Source organism: Perca flavescens, chromosome 4, assembly GCF_004354835.1.
Source record: "Perca flavescens isolate YP-PL-M2 chromosome 4, PFLA_1.0, whole genome shotgun sequence".
Lineage (NCBI taxonomy): Eukaryota > Metazoa > Chordata > Actinopteri > Perciformes > Percidae > Perca > Perca flavescens.
Window position 1 is genome coordinate 15036810 of NC_041334.1, and position 14628 is coordinate 15051437.

A 14628-nucleotide genomic window follows, 5' to 3' on the forward strand; every position below is an offset into this window, starting at 1 on the left:
ACTTCTGAGTCTGCGTCTGGGAACATGTTTTGGAGATACATGTTTTTCTTAAAGGGTTTCCTGACAGTGATGATACAGCATGAGCCAGGATGGGTGTGGTACTGTAGGCTACTTGTGCAGTGGAAAAACAGGGTTTGAAAGAGGTTAGTGAGTGGAAAACTTGCTGAGACAGGGAGGACACTTTCTGCTATCACTTTATTTTGTCTCTTTACATCCTGTGGTGGAGCACATCTGACAAGAACTGCTGAAGCAAGAAGAGGACCGGTAAAGCTGGTTATTCCTGATACTATTTTTATTTTATTGCTATGGTTACAATTTTAAAAGGGGATCACGATTTGTTGATAAGATGAAAAAAGAGAATATCACCAGCCCTATCTTTTAAATCAAAAGAATCATTTCTAGTCCATAGACAAATAGCTTCAACTTAAAAAAAAAAGTGTTTTTGGGTGCTGTGTTTGGAGGATGGTTGATGACTTCTACAAAGAACACCACTATTGTCAGATTTCTCTGGGGAAAACAGCAAACCCCTCCTCTCTGGAAATACTGTCCACATAACTAAGATGAATAACTACGATGATGACTGCATATCCTGTTTATGACCATGCTTTTCTTTTCAAAAGGAGCTCATCAATGCATCTTTTCAATCCAGCTAAAGCTCAAATATATACACTTAAGTGAACTGTAAAATCTGACCCAAAATGATTTAGTTCTTTTGAAGCAGACAAGAGAAATCTTCTCTTTTGATCCCAATAAGGCACACTTTAAGCCCCTGGCACTATACAACAGACAAGGGTACAATGAAACAGTGTAACCACATTTCATTATGGGGCTTTTCTCTGTACTGGTCCACACCCCCGCCAGGATAATAACTTGGTGCTTCACTGCTGCCATGGGTGTGAATGCAACCAGTGACTTTTCTCTTTTCAGGCAAAAAACTGCTACTTTGTAAGTGAACAATGCTTCAACATCTGCAGCTTTTTTTATTTTATAGAAGCTTTTCCCCTTTTAAATAATATGTTGTGCTCTGCAAGGCAGCACACACAACTGACATTTTCATTTAGATTTGGTCGTTCTACTTTCATATAAAATATTTTTTCAGCAATGTCTGCATTAACAAAATCAGCCTCCTGCACATATTCAATGAATGGTGCACAAGCGTTTACAGGTTTCTGCTTCATTGGCACAATGAACCCATTCAGTAACACATTTAAAGTCAAAAACATTTTTATCATTTTCCTGAGAATACCCCCCACACACACACACACACACACGCAATATGGTAATTAATATAGTAATTAGCGTTACATGATTCATTGATGGTAGGTACACTAGGTCTCATGAAAGAAGGTTTCCCATCATTTTGCACAGCTCGATAAAAGAGCCCCAGAACAATAGACAATGACAAAAAGAAAGTCAGGGGGTGAAGAATGCAGCTGATTGTATCTTTATCAGCCGCCATTCCAGTCTGCAAACTGAATAAACCACATTGTATGCCTCTTGAATCACCTTTTCATGAGTCTGTCCTAACAAAACAGCACATTAATAACACATAAACGTATGGCCTTAAGATTGTGCAAATACCCCAAATTAAAATGTTTTTGCGGAAAAAAAATAAAATAATTTTGCCATACTTCATAACACGAGGCAATGTAAAATAGTTTATTCCAGTGTATAACATAAATAATGTACAAAATAGCATGGCATATTTACAATTGTCAAAATGGTAATAAAAAAAACATTACAAAAAGTGCTTGATTAAATTATCCTACGTTTACAGGTTTGATCATCTGCCATTTGAAGTGCAATAACATTAAAGGGAGTTTTCTTTCTTCCCCCATCGTTTTCTGGCACTCCCATCCTGGGTCACAGATGTTCTTTAATAGACGTGCACGGTTCCATTTGCAGAGCTAGTGTTGACGAGAAATAAAAAACAATAGTTTGAGCTTCATTCAAACAGAGGTGCAAAAAAGGAAAAACAGCATTCATGCTTTTCTTTGGCTTCACTTGTCATATCTAATTCATGCTCCCACTTAAAAACTGCATGTTAGCTTACTTTCTGAGACATTAAGTGACAATAAACAATTCTTCAATATGTTTTTAGAGGTATTTGGGTTGTTTTATGGCATCTTAAATACATAGAAATGGACAGGTACCTTAGTCAGGCAGGCAATCTAAACGTTTTGGAACTGTAATAACTCCGGCTTCAGGTCTTCTCTGGTGTCATATGAGCTATGGTGTCATCAAATAGGGAATTGGTGTCAGAATTGTTGAGTTATGTTATTTTTGTTAAAACTTTATTAGTTAACCGAATGTTTTTTTAATGCATACTTAATTAGCAATTAATTAGAGATATTAGTGTTAGTCATTGCAACTTTGAGAGAATAATGATTTGTTTTTTGTAAAATAAGCTTTAACCTTGGCTTAGTGGAATATTCAAGCATGCATATGATTATATGAGAGATTCACGTTTAAGAAAAGTTTCTCTAGCTGAGTCTGAGCTATCTGGTTTATCTGGATTACAAGTGAATTTCACAAGATGAATATTAAGTGTTGTTTCACAGTTGAAAGCTTTAAGTGTTCGTTTCTGTATAAAAAAAGATTTGTCACATGAATTGCTAACAATATTTGTCACATAAATCACAAAATACGTCAGCCTGCTTCCTGTACATTTTATTGAACTTGATTAAAGAAATCCTGATTCCCTCCGGCCTGGAAGGAATGTTCCTTCCTGATGCTGATTTCTACGTCACAGATGGTTTCATTAAATGATTTCCTGTTGACTTCCCTCATTCCACAGCACAGGTCCGGAAAAACACAGATATCAAGATTTCCTCAAACAGTTCAAAAACTAAAAAGCAATGAGGAATCTGAAACTGCTGCTTCCTAAAAGTTATTGCATATTACTTCACTGCGCGCTGTATTTGTTCACAGAAATATGTGCTAATATTGACCTGCACGCTGCCGTGCATTTACGTTCTGAGAGTACAAATAATATGTTAACCTCAACAGGTAAAAAGAGCAGAAAGTGCAAAGAGGATAAGAAGCATAATCAAGTATGGGTCATGCATTAAAAAGTTAGGAGTAAAATACTGGAGCTCACCCTTTTCTCGTCAGAAGAAACTTGTGTAAAACGAATATACATATAATCGCAACTGTAAAGAAAACAATAAACAAAAAGATTCATTTTATATTGTACTTCAACTGCAAAACGCAGTTTTACTTCCAAAGAGAAAAATTGTACATTACCAAATAAAACGCATATCACACTGACTACCACAGGTTTATATCCTGAAAGACACATAAAAGTTAAAAGTTAAATGCAGAGCATAAATAATGACCCATGGTTAACATCTTTATATTACCGGGGCTTAATAACTCACCAATATGCTTGTTAGTATCTACAGCCTCATCAGGTTTGTCTGAAAGTATAAAACCGTAGCATTAGTATGCAAACTATGTATTTATCTGGCAAGGACAACATGGCTCACTCAGGCTCGGAAACCATATCAACACATTCAAGGTTTGTTACAAACTGAGCATCTCATTTACCGATTTAAAACCAATATGTGTAAAGTTTCTAGGCAAGTTATAGCATCTTTCAAATGATTATGCTGGAATAGCTTTTTGTATGTAGAAAAAGTGGTATGTGTTGCTTTCAGTTAGTTTATCTCTGTCTCCATGTCGGATCAGGGAGACATGTCAGTGAATATTAAATTACAGTTCTCTTGCCGAGTAAATTAAAACCATTGTTATCCGCTTTACGAACAACAATAATTATAGGGCAAACTACGATCCATAAATAATGGTGTTAAAGGAACAGTCAGGAAAGAATCCTTTTCACTTTCTGGTGGAGAGTCACATGAGAACATTGATATCACTCTCATATGTGTCTGTCTGTTAAATATGAAGTTATAGCCGTTATATAACAGTTGGTTAGCTTAGCATAAAGACTGGAAACAGGGGGAATAAGCTTGTCTGACAAAATCCCAGTCTCTTCGCCGGTTGCCTGGCAACTGCTCAAAGCCAAGCAATAGCCTGGAACATAACTTCCCAAATTGTTGTTTTTACACTTCAGATCATCCAAGTCTCTGCCAGAAAGGGAATATGCTTAACACCCAAAATGTCAAATATTCATTATGTTAAATTTGTTAGTTTAAGTGTTTCAGGAAATGTCTAAAAGTGGAACTAAATAACTATTCAGTGAGCTATGAGCACATGTAAGTTCTAGCTGACCTGTCTGGTGGTTTGGAGTCAGCTGTCCACATTGATTACAACGTTCATTCTCCCCACAAATGGGTTTGTGTCGTTTCAAAGTAGGGGAGAACGCGGTATGTTGTCACACTTTTCACACTGTCTAACATTTACTGAGCACCATACATCACAATGGTATATATGTCATACCAAATGAAAGAAGGAAGTCTCGGGAACATATGTTGTATTCATAACATTTTCATATCTTATCTCATTACGGAGTTGTAGACTGTTGAATAGAGAATGCACTTATGACAATTTGCCCCATCGGAGGGTAAGTTGTCACACCAGATCAAAAAATAAGAACACAAATACTTATTTGTGAATATTGATTTGAAATATAAACAATCATGCCTAGAGAATCTGGAAAAACAATACACACTGCAATCAAAACGCATTAAGGGCGGCAAGACCACTTTACTTTGAACTTTAAACTCTAACGTTCTATGCTGCACATAGATTCATGAAAACTGAATGGAATGCTGCAGCTAACTTGCTTAACTTAACATTTTTAACCTCTGAACTAAACAGATGCCCTGTATTTGACTAATCAGACTCATCTTCAGAGTCACAATTCTGGCACACATAAATTGCCTGGCCTAAGGTGCAAGCATCATGGGCCCATTTGTTGCATCCCGCTTCCCTTTCTTTTGAAACAGCTTATTCTTTTCTATTTCTAGTTGCTGCTTCACTGGCGTGTCAGTAAGAATTGCTGATTAGCGTTTTCTTCCTTTGCTTGCAGGTCACATTGTGCTAACCTCAGATTAGAGCGACCTTGACCACATGTGAACAGGAAGTTGATTATAGAAGAAGAAGTCACACAAAGTGGCTATTTGATTCTTGATACAGTGTGACAACTTACCCATGTAACAACTTATCCCGCTCTCCCCTACTAAATCTTGTGTTTGACTTACAGATCCAGTTAAGTTGCATTAAACTATATTTTTCTATATTGTCTTCATCCCACAATGATGACAGACACTCTCTCTTCCCTCCACAGTTAATTTAACTGAAATAACAACACAACTTTTATATTAAAATTGTTCAATACCTTGAAATGAAGATGATGTCATTGACGTTACAGTGGTTGTACCCTCAGCTGTCAAAATGTCTCTGCCACCTTTGAACAGAGCGATCAGAGAGATTCTTAGTTCTACTCAAGCTTGGGCAGGATAAAAAGTAATTTGTCAAGCTGAGAAGCAATTTATAAGATGCATGCAGCATGCACATAATCCATTCATGCTGCCAAGCACTGTGCCTAAAAGGTTTTCAATGTAATTACATGCCGATCGACATTTTTCTGTACCTCGTACTGAAGGTGAGGCAGTAGGTGTTGCACTGGTTGTGACCGATTTAGCTCTGTGAGCTGTGGGTGTGGCAGATGAATCTGTAGAAGTGGACGCTTCTGTGGAAAATAATCAATGTTGTCAAAATATTTTTCTTGAGTCTTAATATACTGGATTCCTTGTAAAGAAGGAGGCAGAGTAAACAAGATTGTTGGGCCTGCTGCTCCTAGGTAGCTTCTCTGTCTCTCCTCTCTCCCTCCCTCTGTCTGTCTGTCTGTCTGTCTTTCTGTCTGTCTGTCTGTCTGTCTGTAATTGCAGGAGTGGAGTCTGGTGTGCGAGAGTCAGGGTTCCAGCAATCAACCTCTGCTTCATATAGCCGGCCATTCCTTCACTCTGCGTCAGATCATTGTCAAGACGACCACAGTTATACCCGTTTTACACGTACATGGTTATTTTGAAAAACTGAGACGTTTCCCTTCGTTTGTGCCCTTCGTTTACACGCAAACGGAGAATTCGCCTCTGAAAACGAGTCTTTTTAAAAACTCCGGCCAGAGTAGATATTTTGGAAAACTTCGTTTGCACGTTCGCATGTAAACTGAGACAAACGGAGGTTTAGGCAGCCGAGGAAGTGAGGAAGAGAAGAGAGAGGAAGTCATTTGTTGCTGTTGTTGCTATTTTCGGGATTCTGATTGGCTAAAATGGGCTTGAGCTTCTTGTAAACGAACACTTTTCTGAAAACTGACAGCTGCGCATGATGTTATTTTTGAAAACTGATGCTACGAAGTTTTCCAAAATCTCCACTTTGGCCGGAGTTTTTAAAAACAATCGTTTTCTGTGATAAAAACGGGGTTTCGTGTAAATGAGAGGCCAAACCGCAGGAAAACATCTGCGTCTTCCCTCCGTGTAAACGGTGCCTGAGGTTGAAATGTCAGTTTATGAAAATAGCGGGCCACGTGTAAACGCAGCATTAGTCTTACTCCAGACAAACCTTTGCCTAACTGTGGTCGTCTTGACAATGATCTGACGCAGAGTGAAGGAATGACCGGCTATATGAAGCAGAGGTTGATTGTGGTAGACGAGAGGCAGCTGGAACCCTGACTCCTGCACACCAGACTCCACTGCTGCAATAGAGCTCAACAGTGACCACCCACTTTTTTTATGGCATTGACTCCGGAAGTGTTTTTCCCCATCAATTGTTTCATTGACGTGTCGAAAATTGCTTATATAGAGAGTTTTAAGTCTGGAACCAAGCCAACCTGCCACGAGATGAATAGTGAGCATAACACATACAGAAACTATCATAGACTTCAATGGTAGAAGCTTGCGCTAGCCGTTCGCGGTTTCGCGGGTACGGTAAACATTTCTATGGTAACAGCGATTTGGACCAATCAGAGACGTTGCTGTTACGCTTAGGATTGTGGGTAGTGTAGTTTTTCTCCATAAGATCGTGAATAAAACACATTTTTCTTAAAACAAGGTTAATTTCATATGGACTAGCTTCTACAGGAGCAGAAATCTTTGTTTCACAACCACGTAGCTTGGGGTCAGTCTACCTCGGATGGTTTAGATATTATGACTGATATTCTAAATCCTTATGGAGAAAATCAATGGAATTTTTACTTACGGAGTCGGCTGTGGGTGGGACTATTGAGGTCTATTAGGACAGACAGAGGGAGGGAGAGAGGAGAGACAGAGAAGCTACTTAAGAGCAGCAGGCCTAACAAAGATTGAATATGTATTAGTTATTATCTCTCTATAAAGTATATTTATGTACCTTTTGCTGTAGGTGTAGATGTTGGTGTTACGGTTTCCGTTGTAATTCTGTCAGATTCTGTTGTCACACCTATGAATAAGAAAACTACTGAATTTTACAGTCATTTGTGAGATTGGAGGCGATGCATATAAATTCCAGTTCACAAGAAAGAATGTGCTGTGCCTAGAAAATGACAGTAATGCATCAGTAATATGCTTTCTTGTTAACCATCCACTTACAGAAAGTGGCTACATTTGGACTAGTACGTTTTGGTTTAAAAAACGAAGATCTTTCGCTACGTTTACGCCTCGCGTTCATACTACTACGGCATTTCAGAGCCCCTAAAACGGAGATATTTGGAAACAGTGCTGCCCCCGTTTTGGTTTGAAAACTCTTGCGTTGTAGTCTAGACGGACAAAAACTGAGAACTTTGGAAACAACGACGCACGTCAGTCAGTCTTATCGGTTAGGTAGGCTTACATACAGTACCTTTCAGTAACAGTTCCACCTCGTCATCAGTCTGAGCTGGTCTTACTTCTCGCCATTGTTATTCTTTCTCCAAAGTATTTTCTGTATTTTTAACTTATACATCCATCCACTTTGAACCGCATAGTAACGTCAGACAATCTGCTTCCTGTTTACACCAGCACACGCATGCTCAGTGTATGCGAATGGTCATGTGATATGCGTTGTCAGACGTGAATGGAGAATAGTTCTGTTACTGGAGCTAAAACTCTTGGGTAGACAGAGATTGTTTTTGTCTCAAAACGCCACATAAAAATGGGACCGTAGTAGTGTAAATGTAGCCCTAATGTTGCGTTAGGTGAAGGACTCTGTTAAGGAGTGTAAGAGTTTGGCAGTTAGTTAACAACCAACTTGGAGTGAGCACAGCCATTAATAGTGATTACGGTTAGGTCACTGCTTCAAAGAGCTCGGATAAGAGTGTGGAGAGAAGGGTTTAAGTGATGATGTTGTGTCCTGAGTGACACCATGGCAACACCTATTGCATGTGAACTGTATTTAATTGAATACAGAATATTACAGATAAACACTTTGTTTGCAAGTGCACTGCAAACTGGCTACTGATCTTGCAAGCCTGTGTTTATGCCTATTTAGGATCAGAAAGTTATGACCACGCCTCTGGATTTGCATGATTTAGCCCATTAACTACTCTACAAGTCTAAACACGTTACACCACAACATGTCAAAGCATAACTGTGGTTTTCCGACTGCTTTATTCCAGGCAGAATTTAATTAAATATTTCATATGAATATTACAATTTGCAGAGCTTTAAAACTTGCTTAAGACTTGGCTCGTCATGGCGATCAAGACACTGAGACTTGAGAGCCAAGCAGCAATGCTCACGTAACCTTTTTATTACGTCCATATTAGCATGTTCTTTTTATTCTTGGTTTAATTATCAGACCAGTACTTAAACTGGTGAATGCAACGCTAATCACCATCCAACTCTTACATATTTTATGTCCTTGATCCCACAAACCTGGACAGCTGGGGACAGATTTCTCTGCTTTATCATTGTGTTAACATAACAAAATAAATAAATAATGGAAGCACATGTTCACTGTGATCATTCACATCTCAGCGGCTGCATTCAAAACTTGGAATTACATCTACTAACTTATTGTTTGAAAATGGTCTGCAGTAATGTAAAGAGTACTTGTAATTAATGAGTTAAAACATGCACAACTACCTGTGTGGTCTTAAAACAACTTAAACAATACTTGTTATGCATGCTTTTTCCACCTCAGCCTGCCTCTCTTCAGTGTAAACAGTAAGATGTTGAGGAACAAGACAAACACATGGACGGAGTGTGCTTACCTTCGCATGCAGGAGGCTGAGAATCGTATCTACCAGTTTCGCTGCACGTAATGCTATCTTTCCCAATGAGGGTGTATCCGTTATTACAGACGTACTGTATGCTTTCTCCATATTTTGGTTCATCTTGAGAATCCCAGGAACTTCTGCCATTGGCTACTTCATCAGGTTTAGCACATTTTACAACTGAGGAATCAGAAAAACAGGTGTTTCTTATCACACAATGATTTTGATTCAAAACAAATAATCCATTATGTTGGCATGTAAACTGTGCTGTTTGCTGACTGACAAAGAGAAGAGAGAAAAACACACACAACAAACTTTGGAAACAGAGGAAGAAGAATTTCACAAATACAAAAAAACTAACCCACTGCTTCACGAGTTGCGTATTTAAATGACTATTGCAAGAAGAGAGAAACAGAGTCTTTTGAAAATAGCTTTTGTTGTAGGAATGTCCCAAACAATTGTTTTATTGCTTCTGGTTGTGGCTTCATGAAGTACAAAATAAAAGACACTTACTATTACAGTTGGCTTTTCCACTCCACCCATACGCATAGCACTGTTTGAAGCTTGATCCACTGAGCTTGAATCTGTTGAGAGGAAGAAAATAAAGCAGGACTGTATATTTAAGGAGGAATTGATACTGCAGAGCCATTTGGTAATGCAATGGAAAGTTCATTTAAACTTTGAAACTAAATTCTTCAAGAGGTTAGTCAATAACTATGTATCAACAATTATCTCAATGTAAGCAAAAGCAGAGCCACGTTTCTAAACAGAGAAACCATAATGTGGCACTTTCTGGCAACTGCTCCATTTATCATTTAAGACTATTTTGTTTTCTTTACAGACTGTTTTTTCTTCAGCGAATCCACCTTGACTTTAGTCACCTTAGTCTATTTTGCAGCAGCACTTTCGGGTTGACATCTTTTGGCAGTATAGCAAAAAGAGATACTGTGTATGTAAATGAACATTACTATCTACTGAGGGCTCCCTTTGTGTTGACACTGGAGCTGCTACATGCCAACACTTGTTTCTCCAAAAATAATTACAGATGTAATTCAACCAGATGGGAACATATTTTATACAATTATACTCACCCTTTATCACAAACTGCTTTTATTGTATCGCCAAACAGAGTACCAGCAATGGTGATAAAGCTCATGTTCGGCCGAGGTAAAGGGGGACCACAGTCCTTCTCTGTAATATAAAAACAAACAACACAACATTGCTGCTGGACTTTTAAGCCACGATATCAACTGCAAAATGACAGAATAAGGCTGTTTGGTTGTCAACAGTATACTATTTGATAAAAGAGTTATAGAGTTATAAAAAGGACTCACTTTTGCAGGCGAGATCTGGTTCAGTCCAATTCCCATCAATGCAGGTCATACTCCCAGAGCCACTTTCTATAACATATCCATTACGACACTCTAAAGTAGCCTCAGTATTTTCTAGAAACTCATTCAGTAGAAGGGATTTGTCTGTGAGGACCATATTTTCCCTTGAATGTGGTTTAGGACAGTCAGCTGGGAAAAAAAAGACAGAAAGAGGCAACATGAACAGTGACATTTTTTTTTTTTCAAAATCACTCAATAAAACAGTAAAACTGTAATCTGTAATCCCGTAAGTAAATAAATAGATTTTAAGTGGAGCTGTTGCACCAAATACTTGCTCTTAGAGGAATTTGTTGTGTCTTTGTAAATTATAGAGTGTTGTCTAGACCCACTCCATCTGTAAAGTGTCCTGAGTCTGTTATAATTTGATACTATAAATAAAATTGGATTAAATTGAATTGAATAACAGATGTACGGTATTGTCATTTATAGAGATGATCCAATGCATGAGAAAATTCCTTGCAAGTGTAATAATTACTTCATAAAGTGTTTTTAATCCATTAAGTCTGCTGTTACACGTTAACAAGTCATTAATAACATTTTTTTTAATCCATCAAGTCTGCTGTCATACACTGATAAGTCATTACAAAAGGGCTTTTAATCTATCAGGTCTGCTGTTATAAATGTTATATCTTAAGTACTTGTTAATGAATGGATTTTGGTCCAAGAGGTTCTCCATAACCTTTTAATTTAGAAGTTTATAAGATGTATAACTGATCTATAAAGCATTATTTATAAACAAAGAATAAAGCCATTAGTTACAACTAATAAAGCCTTTGTAAAGGAGGGCTTTTAAAAAAAGTAATACTGAAAATAATTGATGAGCTTCTTTTCCAAAAAGAAAGAGGCTAAGTGGTAGGTCTGTGGTAGTCAACTACTGCGTAGAGTCAACATTTTACATTGGCATCGTCATACTTAATAAAATTGTCTTATCTCTTTACCACAGAATATTTCAAAATGTGCAGATATCTCTTGTCTTGACAGTTCATCTCACATAAGTAGTCCTAGAATAGTAGCATTCAGTGTTGAATAGTATTTGTTTTATATGCAGTGGCCACTTTATTAGGTTCACAGACCACCCATAACATCTAACAAGCATAATGTTCAGTTTTTTTAGTTGACATTGTTGAAAATGTATAAATTCATGTTTATTACTGAGGTCTTAGATAAAGACCTGACTAACTAACTAACTAACTAACTAACCAACTAACTAAAAAACCAAGCAACCAACCAATTAACTGAAAATTAATTAAAACTCCTCTATGACAAAAACTGAACATTATAGGCAGTTTAGAAGTTTGCCAAATATTGTACAGGTGTACATAATAAAGTGGACACTAGGTGTGTATTCATATTTTTTGTTAGTCTACTGTTAGTTTTCTCGCGGATCTCATAGAAAATTATAAATTTGTTCAGTTAGGATGACTTTTTTGTAGACATCTTCGATTTTTTTAAACAGTTTTTAAGTCCCAAATGGTAAACCTATATGATATACGATTTTCTGCAGCATCATTTTATAGAAGCTGACATCACAGTAAGCGGCTGTGGAGTTGACAGAAAACGCAGTGAACTCTTATGTGACTCGGTACTTTGGTGAATAAGATCTGCGAGGCTGATGTTACTGACCTGTAGCCTTCACGACAAAAAGGTAAAGTAACAGCAAAGAACTGACTCGTCGCCGTCCACAGGTGTCCAGTAAAACGTCCATGCTGGGCTACAAAGCGAGATTAAAGATCCTGACGCAGATTCTGTCTCTGTCAGTCCAAGTTCTCCAGACAGCAGATGTAGAGACGCGTGTAGCTCCGCTCCTGGTGTCAAATCTACACTGACACGCTCCTCAACGCACCACTACTAGCCATTTTGCCTGTGGTCAAGTTAACTTCAGAATGACAGGAAGAGAGAAAAGAATTGCCTTCGTAATAAAAGCAGTGATATTCTCGCCAAGAAACCGTAGCCTAATATTTGATCATGATGTATGGATATATATATATTGCACATTTGCTTATCTATGATAGGCTATTAAAAATATATATTTGATGCATTTTCAAAAGGGAGACTTTTTACACATACTTCCTTTAAAAAATGGTTTCAAGTGTCAATTATAATAAAGTCTTAACCAAAAAAAAAATCTGTTTTTATTAGGGGTGTCACAATTTAGATTTTAAATTTGATCGACATGAGTGATCAACAATTCCCCCAGTTTTTTTCTTCTCTCTCCACCCCCCCCTTTCCCAAGTGAGTTATGTAAACACATGAGGGTGCTCCATCTGCATTAATGTGCCCCTCATTAAATCAAAGGTGCATTCAATTGCAACTTGTAATTTCTGAGACACGCAAACTGTTGCTGCAAAGTAACTTTCAGCCACCTATCTATCTATTTATCTATCTATCTATCTATCAAGTGTCTTATTTTGAAAGGCAAAACAGAAAGTTTCACTTTTAAAACTGTCTATTTTGATGTGTTCCAGTGGGATAGCAGGCACAGACAGAGATCTCAGAGTGAACACATACCAGTAAATAAAATCAAGGACATATTGAAACAACATAGTTAAAGTATGTGAATGTTCTTTTAATGACCAGTAAAAAACAAACAAACTCGCAGTATTTCCACCAATAAGAGCAGCTCAGTAGAGAAGTGACTTCTCCCCAAGTGTTGCAACGCCAAAAAAGTGGAAACGTGGGTGGGGGTGTCCTGGAAAAAAAGGGGTATTCCCTCTCTGGGTCCTCCAAAGGGGGAAAGCCTTTAGTCTATTCTATTTAGTTCTATTCTATTCTGGTATATTCTGATACCGACATACACATTTGTAAAGTGATAAATATGAGAATAATAATTCCATTACATGCCTTGGTAGATACTCATACTACTATAACGACTACTACTACTATTCCTAATCAAACAAATAACACAAAATAATTGAGGTACTGTGATAATGAGGATTGTGGTGTTTTTTGTAGTACATTACAGAGCCTGAGTCACTTTCTGGGTTTTGGGTTATTGTCATGGATACATTCAACCGTTTACTTCAACAAGGGGGCTGTGCCTCATTGCCTCACACACACACACACTTACTGGGGTAAATTCCAAGGAGTTCACTCCGCCACCCATTTTCAACCACATAAGTTTGTTGACAGGGGCCGTCTCCGTCCTCCACCCAGAGTTGCCTTAGAAACACCCAGACTAACAAAGAAGTCTGGCAACAAAAAGCTAATGAAGTTTAGTAGCCTGCATCTGCACTCTTTAGTGAACCAGTGAACCAGTGAGGAAACACCAGGATATTTTTCATTATGCACATTACATCACTAAAAAGTAGGATGTTAATAGACGTTTGAGATCATACTGGTCTGCACGCTCAACCCAGTAAAATGTGACCTGTAAAAACTGTGTGGTGCACCTCATGTCCTTTTAAGGCGTTAAAAAAAACAGCATTAGTTGGTAATAAGTCTGCCAAGCAACTTCTAATGTTCAATTCCTCCAAGGGCTGTGGCAGCCTGTTTTGCTTATCTCTCCAAACACCCTGCCCAAGTGAAAGATTTAGACACCTCCCTTATCAATAACCAACATAGAAGAATGCATCTGCTTCTCTTCATGTCTGATAATGGTGAAAAAAGGTTGCCACCCAAATGCTAGTATCTGTCCGCTGCTGCATAGTTCACCTGCCTTCCTTATGCTCAGACATACCAAGGATGTGATGTAAAGAGCAGCAGGACCATAACTTTTGAATACACTCATACTTCACATAACTTCACACACATATATCTCTATGACATACCAGATGTTACCATACAAAGGGCTTCATTTAGGAAAACCTTGTCTCCCTGATATTCACATTTCAAAAAAATGCATGACAGTGCTTTCTCGTGACTCACCAGAAATATCCATTTATAGCTAGACAAATATCAAATGGAGCATATTCTCTTGACAGTATAAATTACTGAGATAATGATCTCCTCAGAAAAACACTTCTAATGCCCTCCAAAAATGATTAACTGAGTCCAAGACATTTTATTCTTCCCTTCTCCAAATGTAAACACTTCACTGCAAGTTGGTGACATCTAGTGGTATGAAAGATGGACTACATTAAAAAGCAAATGCTCTGACAATAATTA

General features: G+C 37.8%; 1 protein-coding gene across 11 annotated transcripts; it reads right to left on the reverse strand.

Annotated features, from left to right (window-relative positions):
• Window positions 1–1645: 1645 nt before the first annotated feature.
• Window positions 1646–12389, reverse strand: im:7151449 (complement decay-accelerating factor). 11 transcript variants are annotated; one of them, XM_028576844.1, is made up of 14 exons: window positions 12148–12389; window positions 10468–10653; window positions 10225–10324; window positions 9647–9717; window positions 9131–9313; window positions 7312–7395; window positions 7162–7191; window positions 5558–5656; window positions 5303–5371; window positions 3381–3419; window positions 3247–3288; window positions 3101–3152; window positions 2154–2229; window positions 1820–1907 (listed from the first exon to the last, which is right to left on the reverse strand). In XM_028576844.1, exons 1-13 carry the CDS (start codon window positions 12227–12229, stop codon window positions 2172–2174), a joined length of 1095 nt encoding a protein of 364 aa, XP_028432645.1. In that variant the 5' UTR covers window positions 12230–12389; the 3' UTR covers window positions 1820–1907; window positions 2154–2171. The 11 variants fall into 11 exon arrangements, 9 of the variants coding, with proteins under 9 accessions (XP_028432639.1, XP_028432638.1, XP_028432641.1 ...); XM_028576846.1 differs by lacking the exon at window positions 2154–2229 and having other exon boundaries at window positions 1796–1907; XR_003692469.1 differs by having other exon boundaries at window positions 1897–1907; window positions 3101–3288.
• Window positions 12390–14628: the final 2239 nt, after the last annotated feature.